The sequence below is a fragment of the Ctenocephalides felis genome, unplaced genomic scaffold (genome assembly GCF_003426905.1).
Source record: "Ctenocephalides felis isolate EL2017-DRISC unplaced genomic scaffold, ASM342690v1 CF-g0.4_SCAFFOLD_00845, whole genome shotgun sequence".
NCBI lineage: Eukaryota > Metazoa > Arthropoda > Insecta > Siphonaptera > Pulicidae > Ctenocephalides > Ctenocephalides felis.
This window is the reverse complement of record NW_020536999.1, coordinates 58,629,689-58,644,054: the sequence shown is the minus strand read 5'-3', so window position 1 is coordinate 58,644,054 and position 14,366 is coordinate 58,629,689. Positions and strand designations below refer to the sequence as shown.

At 29.8% G+C, this 14,366-nt stretch overlaps 2 protein-coding genes across 2 annotated transcripts; both read right to left on the bottom strand.

Annotated features, from left to right (window-relative positions):
* Positions 1–900: 900 nt before the first annotated feature.
* Positions 901–7,171, bottom strand: LOC113386492 (ionotropic receptor 93a-like; the record flags this gene model as incomplete). The annotated part of the gene is made up of 6 exons (XM_026624275.1): positions 901–1,133; positions 1,312–1,552; positions 2,880–3,063; positions 3,217–3,503; positions 3,913–4,106; positions 7,156–7,171. Coding segments are annotated over 6 exons (1,155 nt in total), but the record flags the coding sequence as incomplete, so codon positions are not given.
* An 8-nt stretch (positions 7,172–7,179) lies between these two features.
* LOC113386481 (YTH domain-containing protein 1-like) lies at positions 7,180–14,254 on the bottom strand (the record flags this gene model as incomplete). Its single annotated transcript, XM_026624264.1, has 3 exons — positions 13,680–14,254; positions 12,667–12,924; positions 7,180–7,400 (listed from the first exon to the last, which is right to left on the bottom strand). Coding segments are annotated over exons 1-3 (948 nt in total), but the record flags the coding sequence as incomplete, so codon positions are not given.
* Positions 14,255–14,366: the final 112 nt, after the last annotated feature.

Here is a 14,366-nt window from a genome sequence, read left to right as displayed (position 1 = left end):
TTCGATATTTTATCTTCAGTTTTAGGATCCACTTGCGTAAATCAATGGTCTCAAAATCTCTGGGTTTGTTGATTATTGATGACAATAATCGAAAAACCTTCTATACTTCGAATATCAAAATCATTTTAATTGTTTATTTAAAATATATTCTGTTCAATATTAAATTGGTTCGTAATCATTTCAACTTCAATTTCATCTATTTGGATTTAATGTTGCAGGTTGTATTTTTATATCAAATTATTTCGTATTTTTGTCTTTCATTTCTAATATATATATTTAAAAAAAAAATAAAAACCTATTGGTTCAGGCTAGGTTTCTCTACTACTAACTCCTCTAATTTTGCAGTTCAGAATGTAAAATTTGGTGAAGTTTGCTCTATTTAAAAGATTTGATATCAGGAAGTCTTCGCCAAGATTGTTGTTTTGTCAATATTTTAACACTTTTATTTGTCGCCTGTTAAGGAAGAATAAGATATCGTTTTCAAGATAATTGGTACGATCAAAAGAAGTCTCGATTATTTTAGAAACAATTATTTCAACTTATCAACTGATTGATGGCAATTTCAATACTTAGCAACTGAGATCCTTGGCACCTATCATTTTTGGACTTTTATACTGGCATACCTACTTATTTCTTTCTTGAGCATTGTTTGCACATGATTGGCCTTGCAAAAGCGTTTGCCCTTTTACCTCCATTGCTTCTATTAGACTTCACGATATCAACAATCCTTTCTTCATAGATTTATTCATGATGTCTATAATTTATTTACTTTCAAAGCTATACATCATTATATCAATCTAGATTCTACATTTAGATATACATCCGTACTCATTCCTGATTGTCAAAAAAATATATTATAATCTCAACTTTCAAAACGATGCTTTTGGCAATTTTGGAAATCTAATTGGTATACTGAAATAAGAGTGCAGATGGTTGCCTAACTGGTATCAACCTTGTATCTCCTTGAACTGTTTTCACTACGTAATAATCTCTTCCATTGATGTTCTGCTGATGATGTTGATGTTGATGTTTAGGTGCTATGTTGCCTAAGTTGTTAGATCCTGCTAATGATTGTTTGAATAGCGATCCGTAGGCTGGTGGCGGTGTTATGTAATGATCGGAGTCTGAGCGTCCTAGAATAAAAAATAGTACTGAATAACTAAAAGATTTTTGCCTCATGATAAAATTTAATGATAAAGACAAAGGAGAAACTAAATTTTTTTTTATTTCTTGTGGAGAGAATTTGGTATGTTTCTAGCTCTTGACTAGTCATTGGTCATAAATAAATTCAGTTTGCTAAATAGGTCTTACCTCCCCAAGGTCTTTTCTTGCTGGGTATGTTGACTGAATTTGGAGCATAATCGTTCACATTAGCATAGACGTTGTTGTATTCAAATTGGGCTCCATGAGTATTATTGTTAAGTAAATTTTGGTGATGATGCAATACATTTTGAATCTTTTGCGACTGGTGTTGGTTCTTGTGGCGCATTCTGTCGCCTGGTGTGTGACCACGCCTCATTTTACTGCCGAATTTGAAATATCTATACGTAATCTGAAAAGTTAATAATAGTAAGTTACATTGTTTTAAATAAATAGCTGCCATTTTATTTAAAATTTGAAATATATTAGTGACAATTGTTTACTTAACAAGAAAAGTAAATTTTTTTTATATATTAATATATAACAAATTTATTATCCTTCTGAGTATATTAAATAAAACTAGTGGTGTATGGCATCGTGCCTTAAGGCAAATTGCTGCAACTTCCCGTACCGTAACGAAATGTTCGAGGAAAATATTAAATGTTTTCAAATAGATTATTATAAATAAATACTGCAACGTTGTCTAATATTTATAAGAATTATATAAACTGAATGGCAAAGTTGAAATTATTTGTTTAAAGTGTATTAGAACTTTAGTCAGAATTAAAATTAAAATCTGAATTATTTCCTTATCTATGATTTTCGATATACAAAAAAAATTGAAACTAATTTTTTTTCCCGAAAGCAATTATTCTGTTGAAACAAGCAGAAAGTTTTTTGAATCATTCAAATCGGACGTTTAGTTCTCTCAAAAATTTTGCACATTTAGCTCTGTGTCGTTGAAATGGCTGGACTTGCCTTTGCCAAAAACTAATCACCTCCCAATCATTAAAAATTGAATATTTTTTAGATTATTCAAATCGGATACTCCGTTCTCTCAAAAACTTGATTGGAATTTTCTGCACTCTTTGCTCCGTATCTCCGTAATAGATAGACCTGCCTTTGCCAAACGCTAATCAGCACATCACTCTATCAATAGGAATCGAATGTTTTTTGAATCATTTAAATCGGTTGGGCCGTGCGCCCGAAAACGTGGACGAAAAAATGCTGACATACAAAACACACACACACACATTCATTTTTTCTGAGGTATGCCAAAATGTTCAGAAATCTTCAAAACGTCGAAAAATACAAAAAAAATTATTTTCGATTTTTGGCCCATTACTGTAACTACCCTAAGGAAAGTTAATAATGAATTATTATGGAAATCTGATCTAACATCTTTACATTAGAAATTATGGCAGAGATGAGATTTTTAGTATCAGTAAAAATAAGGAGATATCAAACAATTTTATAAGTGTATAAGTGTCCACGATTGGAATTGCTAGTACTGAAACAATATTTATAGAATAAAATCCTATCAATAACTAAACTGATGAACTTATGAAGGCAATGAATAATTTATTTACTTTATATACCTATAAAACGATTTAGAGAATGATGAAATTTGTTAGATCAGGACAGAAATAAAAAAGAGAAAACTACTATTGAAAAAACATAATTAATGAAAGGATTGGGGTTAAAGAAGAATGTTATTATTTTTCAAATGGTTTAGTTACCTCTCCAATGAAGAAGATCAGAGCAGTGGCAAAACCAACAACAACCACCATGTACGTCATCATCAGATCTCCATTTCGTAGTTGTCTTTCCGTGCTTCCTAAATCCAGTGGGCATATTGCAGTATTTGGCAGATCTGCTTGTGTTTGATGTTTAACTATTCCAGATTCCACCAGAGCTAATAATCTGTAAATTAAAATCATTATCTGAGGATTATTCGAACTTTTTTTGGAAAGGGTTACACTTATTTAGATAGTAAACTGGACGAATTTTGGGCATAAAATAAAAATTTATATTTATTAGGTCCTAACTGCAAGAACAAACATCTGTTCTACTTACAAAGGGTCGAACAGTTCCCTTAGCCGACTATTCATAGGATACGCAAAAGCTCTTCCCTTGGTCATGAACTTAGTCGGCGTCACCACGAATGTGCATCTCCTGGATTCATCCACGTCACTTCTGGCTCGGTAGTCATTGTACATCAGTAAATCCACAGCTGGACGATCTCGTACCAGTACGTAATTTTCACTTTCTATCATATTTAGAAATGCTGTATCGTTGGAGGGATCATTGAGTTGTGCCCGCTTTCCGATCATAGGAGCAAGGTAGTTCAGTTCTTCGTCAGGCTGAAGGAAAAAATATTGGATTAAAATATAATTAAATTGTGGAAAATATGATTGTTTATGGTGTTGCTTTTTGCGACAAATATAAAATGTTCCCCTGAAAAAAATGTGAAGGATCACAAATAAGATGAGAGCGGATGCAGTTAAGTTAGGAAGTTTTACAATAACATGTTGAAGTTTGAAATCATTATAGATAGTTGTTGTAGTTATAGAATGTTTTTCTAGGAAGAGTATATCTAAAGTAAGACTCATCAGTCCGAATACCGTATTCGTCTTTGCCGAATACCATCTTACTTATTTTGTTCATCAATATATAGCATTTTTATATTGGATTATATCGATAAACACATCAATGACATGAGGTTTGCCTTATTTAATAATATGAGATCTATATTTATTACATTCAACTTACGTTTTTAACGACATATTCCACCGCGCTACCCTGTCTCGCAGTCCATTTGTAATTCTTCACTAATAAATCTTTAGGCTCATTGATGGGCAAAGTAAATTTACTGAGGGTCAAAAATGCAGTCAGATTAGCCGTGTAGAATGATGTTAATATCGTTATGAATATCCACCAAGTAGCGAATAGTAATCTTGTGGAATCTGAAAAGCAAATATATAATAATAATTTTAATTATAAAAAGTAAGTTTTTTATGGTCGTTTTTATCTCTTATTTATTACTGCTTAAATCGAGCTTATCTTGTTTTATCACATGCTAAATTCGGTATAGATTGTAGTTTCCAATTTAAACGCAACATATCCTCAGCATCTTAATCATCACCTAATATTTTCTATTTAATTTCATAGGGATTTTGATCCTACAAGTTGGTTTGAAAAAAAAATTACAATGAAAAATATCATTAAAATTGGTATTTGTGGCATTTCAAGGAAAGTTATTTACTACTTGTAAATTATCTTCTTAATCAATAACAATTGAGAATTCAGATATCAGATAAAATTTTTATTTGTTTAGTTTAACAATAAAGTTTTTGATTGTATTAAAAATTAATCAATGAGTTTTCCAATTAATTTTAGTATCGGGCTTCAAATATCTATAAATGTATTAATAAATCTTTTTAAATCGTTATTTCGAAGACCTATAATATTTAAGGACGTTTGTGTGAATCATGAACGTATCATCATGTTAAGTTTCTTTAATCACACTAAAAAATTTGTTTAGCTTTTAATTACGAAGAAACAGTGCGTTGGTTGATCCTGAATTTATATCTTTCGAACAATTCAGATCTTTTTTACGAAAACGTGGACGAAAATTGTTGCACTTTTCTGCTAATTATAAACAAACGGCTCAGCCTACCGTTTTGCAAAAATGAATGATTTTTAATATCTTAAATCGGTGTAGCCTTGTTTTGGAAAAGGTTGATAAAAAATTAAAAAAATGGCTCACATATACGAGCATACACACACGCACTTACTTATTCCAATTTTGGACGATTCAAAGTGACTTGTGAAACATTAAGAAAATATAAAATTAGTAAGTCGGATTTTTTTCAGTCGATTAAGTGTATATAACCCATTTGAACCCTTTTGAACTATTCAAAGTGACTTGAAACATTAAGAAAACTAGTTGGTTTGGTATTTAGCCTTGAGGCAAGTTACATGAACTTCCCGATATGTTTAAATAATCGACTTAATCAATAAAAAATAAATTAACTTATGTGCGATGAAAAGTATTCCGAGTGGATTTATTACACATAATTGAAAACGAACGAACACTTTGACTCGGAGTATTTTCTAAGAGCAAATTTTCAAAAATCAAGAATTTTTATAATTGAGCCAGTTTTTTGTAAAACTTTAATTGTTTAGTATGTTTATTAAGACTAAGTACTCTATTGTTATACCAAGTAAATAGTCCAATTTTAATTTTAACAAACGTCAAAAAAACAACTCATTTTCTCAAATTTTGATGAATTTTTAAAATTGAACTACTTGTCGTAAGGCCGTAATATTTCAGTAAAGTCTATAAGACCATGATATATGTCGCCAAAAAAAGTTCCATGAAAATCGGCTTAATTTTTTCTTTCAACAGTTAATTACAAGAAAACGGCTCGGTAGATTTTTATCTAAAACTAATCAGTATCATTCCCAACTATAATCTTTCGAACTGTTTTTGATTTTTTAAAATCGAATCGGTAGTTTGAACTTAAATGCGGACGAAAAGTTTAATACTTTTTTTCAAATTAAAAAGAAACGGCTTGGCAGATCGTCGCATAAAACTGACAAACGATAGTCATCATTGAGACACATCAAATGGTTTTTAAATTTCTGAAATCGGTTCAGGCGTTTTTGAGCAATCGTCGGTGAAAAGTCTAATTTTGACAAATGCCAAAAAAACGATACTAATTTTTGCAAACTTTAACGAATTTTTAAAGCTAAACGAATTGTCGTAGGACCGTAATATTTTAGTATGATCAGAAGACTATGGTATCTACCGTCAAAAAAATAATAATAAAAATCGTCGAAAAAATGTCGAAAAAATGCTTTTCGAATCGTTCAAATTGGGCGCTCCGTTCTCTCAAAAACCATTTTTTGAGCTTTTTGCCCCGTATCTTCGAAACGGCTGAACCTGCCAAAAACTAATCAGCACGTGTTCCCACATCAATAGATATCAAATGCTTTTCGAATAATGGAAATCGGTTAATAGTACATACATTTTCATCATTTTTTTCAAAGGTATGCTAAGATGAAACAGGAAGTCTTGAAATGTAGTTATGTAAAAAATTCCATTTTTGATTTTTTGCTATTACTACCCTACGGAAAGTTAATAAGAATCTGTGTCAGACAATCATAAAGTCCGTTTTTATAATTTTTGTTAATTTTCGTGAAATCGAAAATGAAAGTTCGAAATTATTAATGTTCAACAATATTCTCATTCATTACATATTGTTTCATATAAGCATACCTATTGTATATATCATATTCATATACTTTATTAGTTGTTGTAATTTTATTATCAATATATATCAACTGCCAATATTGAATTTAAACCTTAATGTTATCAAAGATTACATTACTATAGCTTCAAAATTTATCCTAATAATTTTGAACTATATTTATTTTTGAAACACAGTTTTTGTTTTTTGTGAAACAGAAAAGTTAAATATCTTTGAATGTCTCATTACACAAACTGTGTTCAAAAATTCATGGTAGTGATGCAATATTAAATTTAATTTTGTATGCCAATTTTGTAAAGCACGCATATCTAAAGACGTTTAAAGATTTATTTGTTATGGTATTCTCATCACTAAAACCGTACAATTTAAGAAGGAAGCGTTCTCCAGCTGTGGCAATGATCTCTGGATCAGGTTTTGGATTTTTAAATATATAAATAACTTCATTTAGATCTTGATTTTTACTATATATTTACTAAAACCGGGAAGAGAAAAAATTTTGCAACAATTATATTCTACAAGTAGCCTAATAGATAAAACAGCCGCAGATCATATATTGTTTTTGCACGTCTTCAGTGGATGCGATACAACTTCAGCAATTTTTAATCAAGGTAAAATAAAATATATAAATACACTATGTAAAAATCAAGATCTAAATGAGCTACTATCCGGAAAACTTTTAAGGCAACAGCATTTTTTTGCACCAAATGAGCTACTATCAAATTGCCTTTATATACAATACCTGAAATAACTAAAATATTACTAACCTGCTAGAGGAATCCCTGCGGTAGGGGCTGATGCTGCGAGCCCTTGCGCGGTTATGTCGTGTCGTTAGATACAACTTTCGGCCTCTGGCATAGTGAGGGGGTCCACGGCCTCGAAATTTAGATCGGGCTCCTAATGGTTGACGGTATGTGCTGTAGCTCCTAGAGTGCAGTCGTTTTGAAGCCTCTTTTGAACGGCGCAGGATTGGAGTCATTTCAATACCTAAATAATAATAAATTATCAGATCGTTTTATTGATAATTATAATGCAAAATAATATCTTCAACTTGATTGGTTATAAATATATAAACGATTTTATAAAATTTTTTCTTTCTGATTTTTTTTAAAAATGGAAATTATTTTCATTATATCTCAAAAAGAATAAAAGATACGTATAAAAGCATATAGATAAAAATCAAAGGGATGTTTCTGGCTTATTATTGCTTTTTATTATTTTTCTTTCACACAAAAATTGACAGAGTTATGATGGTTCAAAGAGTGCGCGGCCGCGCAAATTGGAAAAAAAAGTTTTTATAAAATCGTGAGTTTTCTGAAAATAATTTGTACTAAAGTAGTGAATCTGCTTGAATCCATCAAGATATCTATAATGAAGTGAATTCTAGATGGAATGTGAATTACTTTAATTCTGGTGGAAATGGCGCTCATTAAACCATATGATTTAACAAAAAAAAACTTCGTATACGCTTCTTATTTGCATGATAGCTCACTCATTTTACACGCAAAAAAATTGTAACAGCACTCATTTTAAAGCTTATGTTGAGCACTATAAAACCCAATTTCACTAAAATGCATAAAATGCAAAACCTCGACACTAGATGGCTTTAAATACAACAAATAAATCTTGAACGAAAGAAAAAACGACTTTGCTCTTTCAAACCTTGCTTAATATTTTTCCTAGAACACTTTATGTAATACCGACTTATTAAGATTTTTATTGACATTATTTTGTTCATTACATGATTTTCGTTAAAATGTATATTTTAGGAGATAATTGCAAATAAACGAAGAAAAACGCCAAAAATATATGAATCTTTAGTGGCCAGCAACTTGAAAAGTATTAGTTTTTTTGAAAAACTATAAAAGACATTTTTTTCTTATAATTAGTTCTTCTATCGATTTCCGACGTTATTTTGAAAAAATGTAATTATACAATTGAGAAGGGGGTGTCATCCCCCCGGGGGGTGATGGCGCAACCCGAATTGTTTTCACTTTTGAACTTGAGGGTAAGATGAACCTAATTCCAAAATTTCATTCAATTCGGAGCACAGTAAAAAAATTCAGAGGTTATACCCTTTTTTCCTCTCCGTTTACTGCACTATAAGATAATTAATCCAAGTTGATTGGTAAATTCTACAGTAACTAGTAATCATATTTTAAAATTATCAACTCAAAAAGCAGATAAACTTGGAAGTATACAGAAATATTACAATACTGATATAATTATCACTTATTAAGATACACATTCAGTTGCAGAAATAAGAGTTTCTCAACACTAAAAATTACATCAAAGCAAAACTTCATTTTAGTCACAAAACAAGTTAATATTGTCGAAACAGAATATATAAAGTTTTTGAAGAGACTATCAAAACTCAAAAATAAACTATCACAAATGAAATATATAACAATTTGTAACTTTGCACACTCAATTTTGTCATTTACAAAATTAATAAAAAAAAGCCAAGTCTACATTATTAAAAAATGTATCTTACATCTTCCACCTATTACTTTTATATTAAAATATAGAAATATTTTAAATGCATTATTAAATTTGTAATTTCATTATTATCATTGTCCAAAATATTTGTCCACTTGATTGGACATAAAATAATTAGATGATGTCTAATATCAAACATATTCATAGAAAGATTATTAACACATTATTGAAATATTCATAAAATAATAATTTTGAGGAGTCATAAAAATAGCTACCAAACATGGTGCAACTATTTAAAACATCAAACAATATTTAAAGTTATTTTGACAAAAAAATATTAATATTTAATGCTGAAGTGTGTTTAATAATCTAGTTACTTTAATTTTCTTTAACTTAAGTTAAATAAAGATATAAATTGGATTTCTTCGATTTATAAATATTACCATCTTTTATCTATTATAACCATATTTATAATTTAAAATATTACGTTTCTTCTAAAAAAAAAATCAAAATGCAATGAAATGAAATCACAAACTTAATATTGTTGTAAAATTTTAATAAAGTTAGCATCAGAATGTAAAAAAACCAAGATCAAATAAAAAAAAAATGACTGCAACTGTAATGAAGATAATTACTCTGCAGCAATTTTCTCTCAGTACTCTAAGAATATAGTATTTTTGCATATATCAAATATATTTTTGCGAATATCAAATAATATTTTGCTTATTTCTTCAATTTCCTTATTCAAAATTATTTTAACAACTCCTTTCTAGCCCTTTATGATCACAATTATTTTCATACTTTATTCTCTTTTCGATTCTGCCCTCATGTATCGATATTTGAGGTATAAAAACTTTATGTCTCAATCTATCAAGACAATAAACAACTTTGAATACTGAACATTCTATTATCATGCTTCAAACAATTTGTCACATTATTATAAGTATTTTTTTCTCAAGTTTTTGTCTATCACATTACATAATTTTATTGTTTGAGCATTGTATTTTACTGTATTTACATAAATTAAACTAATTTGTCTACTGCAATAAACCTAATAATTATGAACCCTGAAGATACTATAAGCTCCCTAAAATGGATGAATGAGTAAAATTCTGATAAAATAAAAAAAGTGTAATAAAAATCTTATGATAAAATAAGTGTGTTATATCAAGTGGTACAGTATAATGTGAACATGATGCTGCTATATTAAAATTATAAAATCTAGCTGAGATGAAAGCACAATTCAACTGCTAATTGATTATCACATCAAATATAAAAACACAACAGATTACATAATTGACTCGCAAATTATGTTATACAATTACAAAGAAGAATAAAAAACAAATAATTACGTTAACAAAAAGACTGTTGATAAATAATATAAATGATGAAAGTTGTTCCTATTTAATACATAATTACTTTACTTGGTTTTAGATTTAAGGGGTAAAAGGTACTCAGAATTTGTAAAAAGGCAAAATTTGTTTTTTTGCATTTTTGTTAAGTGCAATATCTTGAAAATATTCTCTGAAAATTTCAAGTTGATCCAATAATTATTTTTTGAGTTATTCGACTCTTACCAGCGGAAGCAAGTGGAAAGCTTGATATTTATACTCAAGATTATTCTTCCTTACTTGCTGATGTTTTAAAAGCTGCTAAACTGACTTACAACGATTTTAGCAATTATAATTAACTTTCAAGATGTGTAGGTGGATTCATTCAGAATAATAATGAGAGTAAAGAGCTTCAACCACCTAGTAAGGAAAATATGCCCAAAACCCTGAATACTATTTCTACTATCGTACAAATTAGTGCATACATATGATTATTAATGAACCCTAGTACTTAATTGCGGGTCTGATTCATATCGGTATGCTAAAAAATTGAATGTTGCACGTGTGAAAGTGGCAGATCAGCGCGCAAATGAACCTTTTAGAAACTTCCACAATGACTGAAAAACTATTATTTGGCCCAAGAATAGATGACTCTGTTAAAGTAATTTAATAATTCGTGTTTCTGTATGGAAATCTAACGTGAAACTTTAAATGCGCTTATCTCAAAACAATGTTTTTTTGACTGGTGACAACTGTAATTCAAAAACCACACAACACATTTTAATGAAATTTATACAGCTTTTAGAATGCATAATAGACTCGGGCTCGATCAAAGTATTTTCTGTTTTTCAAAAATTTCGATCTTTTAAGACCATTGTTGAATTTTACCCAAAAATCTAGAAAAGAACTTCTTGGCGCCGCCATTTTATTACTTTTTGAAAAGAAAAAAATAAACTAGCTGTAAGTGGAATTCTGTCTTAAGGCAATTAAGGCATCATGCCTTAAGGCAAATTGCTGGAACTTCCCGTACCAAAAGTTATTATTTTTATAAAAACGATTAACATTTTTGAAAAAATATTACTTTGAAAAAATTAGATTATTGAGAAACTATAAATTTGACAAAAAATTACTTTTTTTTGAAAAGAAAAATGTTTTCTTCATTTTGACATATTTTGGAAATTCTAAACTTTTTTTCAAAGCAATCGTATTGCTTATTGTTAAAATCTCTATAAAATATCTGATAATTTAATGTGCATATGTCTAATGATCATTATTAACCGCCGAATGGCATTTTTTTACTTTTTTTGTTAGACCTCCGAAACCGCTAGACCTGCCTTAATGAAAATTTGATCAATTCATCTTATCAATACAAGTGAAATGTTTTTTTAATTATTCAAATCAGACGCTCCGTTCTCTTAAAAACCGAGTGACCGTTTTCGGCACTTTTTGCCCCGTATCTTCGGAACGGCTAGACCTGCCTTCGCCAAAAACTAATCAGCACGTCTCCTTATCAAAACGAATCGAATGTTTTTTGAATTATCCAAATTGGTTGATCCGTGTTCCCAAAATCGTCGATAAAAATTTGTATCCCCACACACATACATACACGCACACACACACACACACACACACACACACATACATCCATTTTTTCTAAGGTATGCCAAAATATTTAGAAACCTCTGAAACGTGAAGATATATAAAAATTTTCATTTTCGATTTTTTTGCGATTACTATAACTTGCCCTACGGGAAGTTAAAAAAAACTTCGATCCGGCCCAGGATTATCTATTTTTAAAACTATTTTTTTTTATCTGATCGATTTTAGACGAATCTCCAAGGACTTATGATTTTCAACGCAAGGACCTTGTTTTCTAACATGGTCAACACAAACACCTATAACTTTGGAAATGTTTATATATATATTTTTTGAAATTTTTGTTATTTCAAGTCAAAACCTTGCATAATACTGCCATATTTTTATTTTTGTAAAAAGACTTGACTTAATAACAAAAAGAAATACTGAAAATACTCATTTTTTTATGACTCTGAGTACCCCTAACTCCTTAATGAAGTTATGTTTTCAAAATCAAAAACATTATACTAATCAGGATTTCACATTCTTTAGAAATTTAGAGTAAACTAATTATAAATAGTTGAAGTTTCTTTGAAATCACTATACATTGAAAATTTATTGTTTTTAACTATTAAATTTTAAAATAAAACATCTTCCAAAATATTAGCATTGTGAAAATGAGTGGAATTCTGAAAAGAATTGCTGATATATTAAATTAGCAAATGTTGAAATTTTTGTAGTTCAATTATTTGTCACAGAATCACTATTGTGCAATCTGACTTCTCACAATTATAGCAGCATTATGTTCATACTAGATTTTTTAATCACTTAATAATCACACTTGTACTAGATTAAAACACCCAAAACGATAATAGACTTCCCGATAATTTTATTAGAATCTCCTATACCTTCATCTTGTGGAAACAATCTACAAAGTTCTTCAGCAACTCTGGGTTCGATTTCTTGTCCATCTCTGCCAATTTTAACTGGTTTGCCTTCGTTCCACGGATTAAATAAATGCAATGTAGAACTGAATGGCAACTCTTTCCTGCAGATCCAGTCGACTCTGAAAACACCTCCCAAAGCTTTTGATGATATACCAGGTGGCAAAACCCACGATATTGGAGTCACATCACGTCTAGATTCACACTGAAGTCTTGCAAATCCTATAATTATTTTGTTCAGTTCACTACATAAAGTCACATGGAGAGGAACAGTATTACTTTAACACTAAACACTGAGAGTACATATTTTTTTTTAACAAATTTATGCAATAACACCTTAGTTCACTGTTTTGTTGTTCAGTTGATTCTAGAAAATACAATTATTTAAACACAGAAATATTCATCTAAACAATGGCATGTATAAAAAATTTTTGCATATTCAATTCATATAAATTTATAACATATTATGTAGGATAAATAAAATGCATACTCCAGAGATAAACTATAGTAACTTAGAACACCGAACTACTAAAAACAAATCTCTTTTTTTTGTTTATTTATTTTATTTAGCAATATATACATTTCATATATATATCCATCTCTCAGACAGACAGGGGTGCCTTTGAAGTACTGAATATAAAAATTAAAAAAATATATAGACTAGAATAAGCTGTGTAATATCATTGAACTTGAAAAATGGTGCTTAAAGATAAAAATGAAAATGAATTGTAAGTGGCCGAATGTACTAGTATACCAGAGTTTTTTTTTAACCCTTTATTACAAAAAGACATACAATATTATATTATATTGAATAAGTGACAAAAATAATTTAAAAAGAAGTAAAATATAACAATATATGTCATTAATTCGTAGTTTTTCTTCATCGATCGCCAATATATTCTACAATGTATGCAGTTACCATAGTTTACCTTCGGAGTACCAATATTTCTATTATATTTATATTTAGAATAGGTTACCTGCGAATTTACCACTCTCTTTAACCGAAAACAACAGCAAAACGTTCCTGCATTCTCTAAAAGCCTGATTCAGATTATTCTCATTTTGGGGAAGTGTTGACCATACCCCTTTTGCCTTCGACAAAGTAACATTTTCCGCATTATTGCTTTTAATTACAAAAAACCTAGTATCACGAAATAAATAATTTAACTTTGTCATATATCCATATGATTTGGAACTACTCCTATGTTGAGGAATACGTCGTGGTTCGGGGCTCGGCGAACGTCCTCTCTTATGACCTGATCTGCGATTTTTCTCATCTGCAGAACTTACTGAGGTGACAGAACTAATACTGGGATTAGAATCACTATCTGAAGAACTACTTGATACTTCGCTTCTTGTATCAAAACTTTTATTTTCTTCGAATTCTTTTAATTCTGCTTCAGACTCCCCGACGCCGAGATTGACAGCGTCAGTGTTTACTTCCATATCGACAATGGAAATAGTCGAAATACGCGCACAATACGCGTTAAATTGCGTTTAAATAGAAGATCACAGACTAATGAGAAGAGTAAATAACGATATATCTATTAATTGTACCATTTAACGCACTTAAAGGTAAAAAATAGGCTATTTGTTGTTATTCTTCTTGGAAAACACTTCGTATGAGTAGACAAACAGTGCAGGCAACATTGGCATACGAAAAA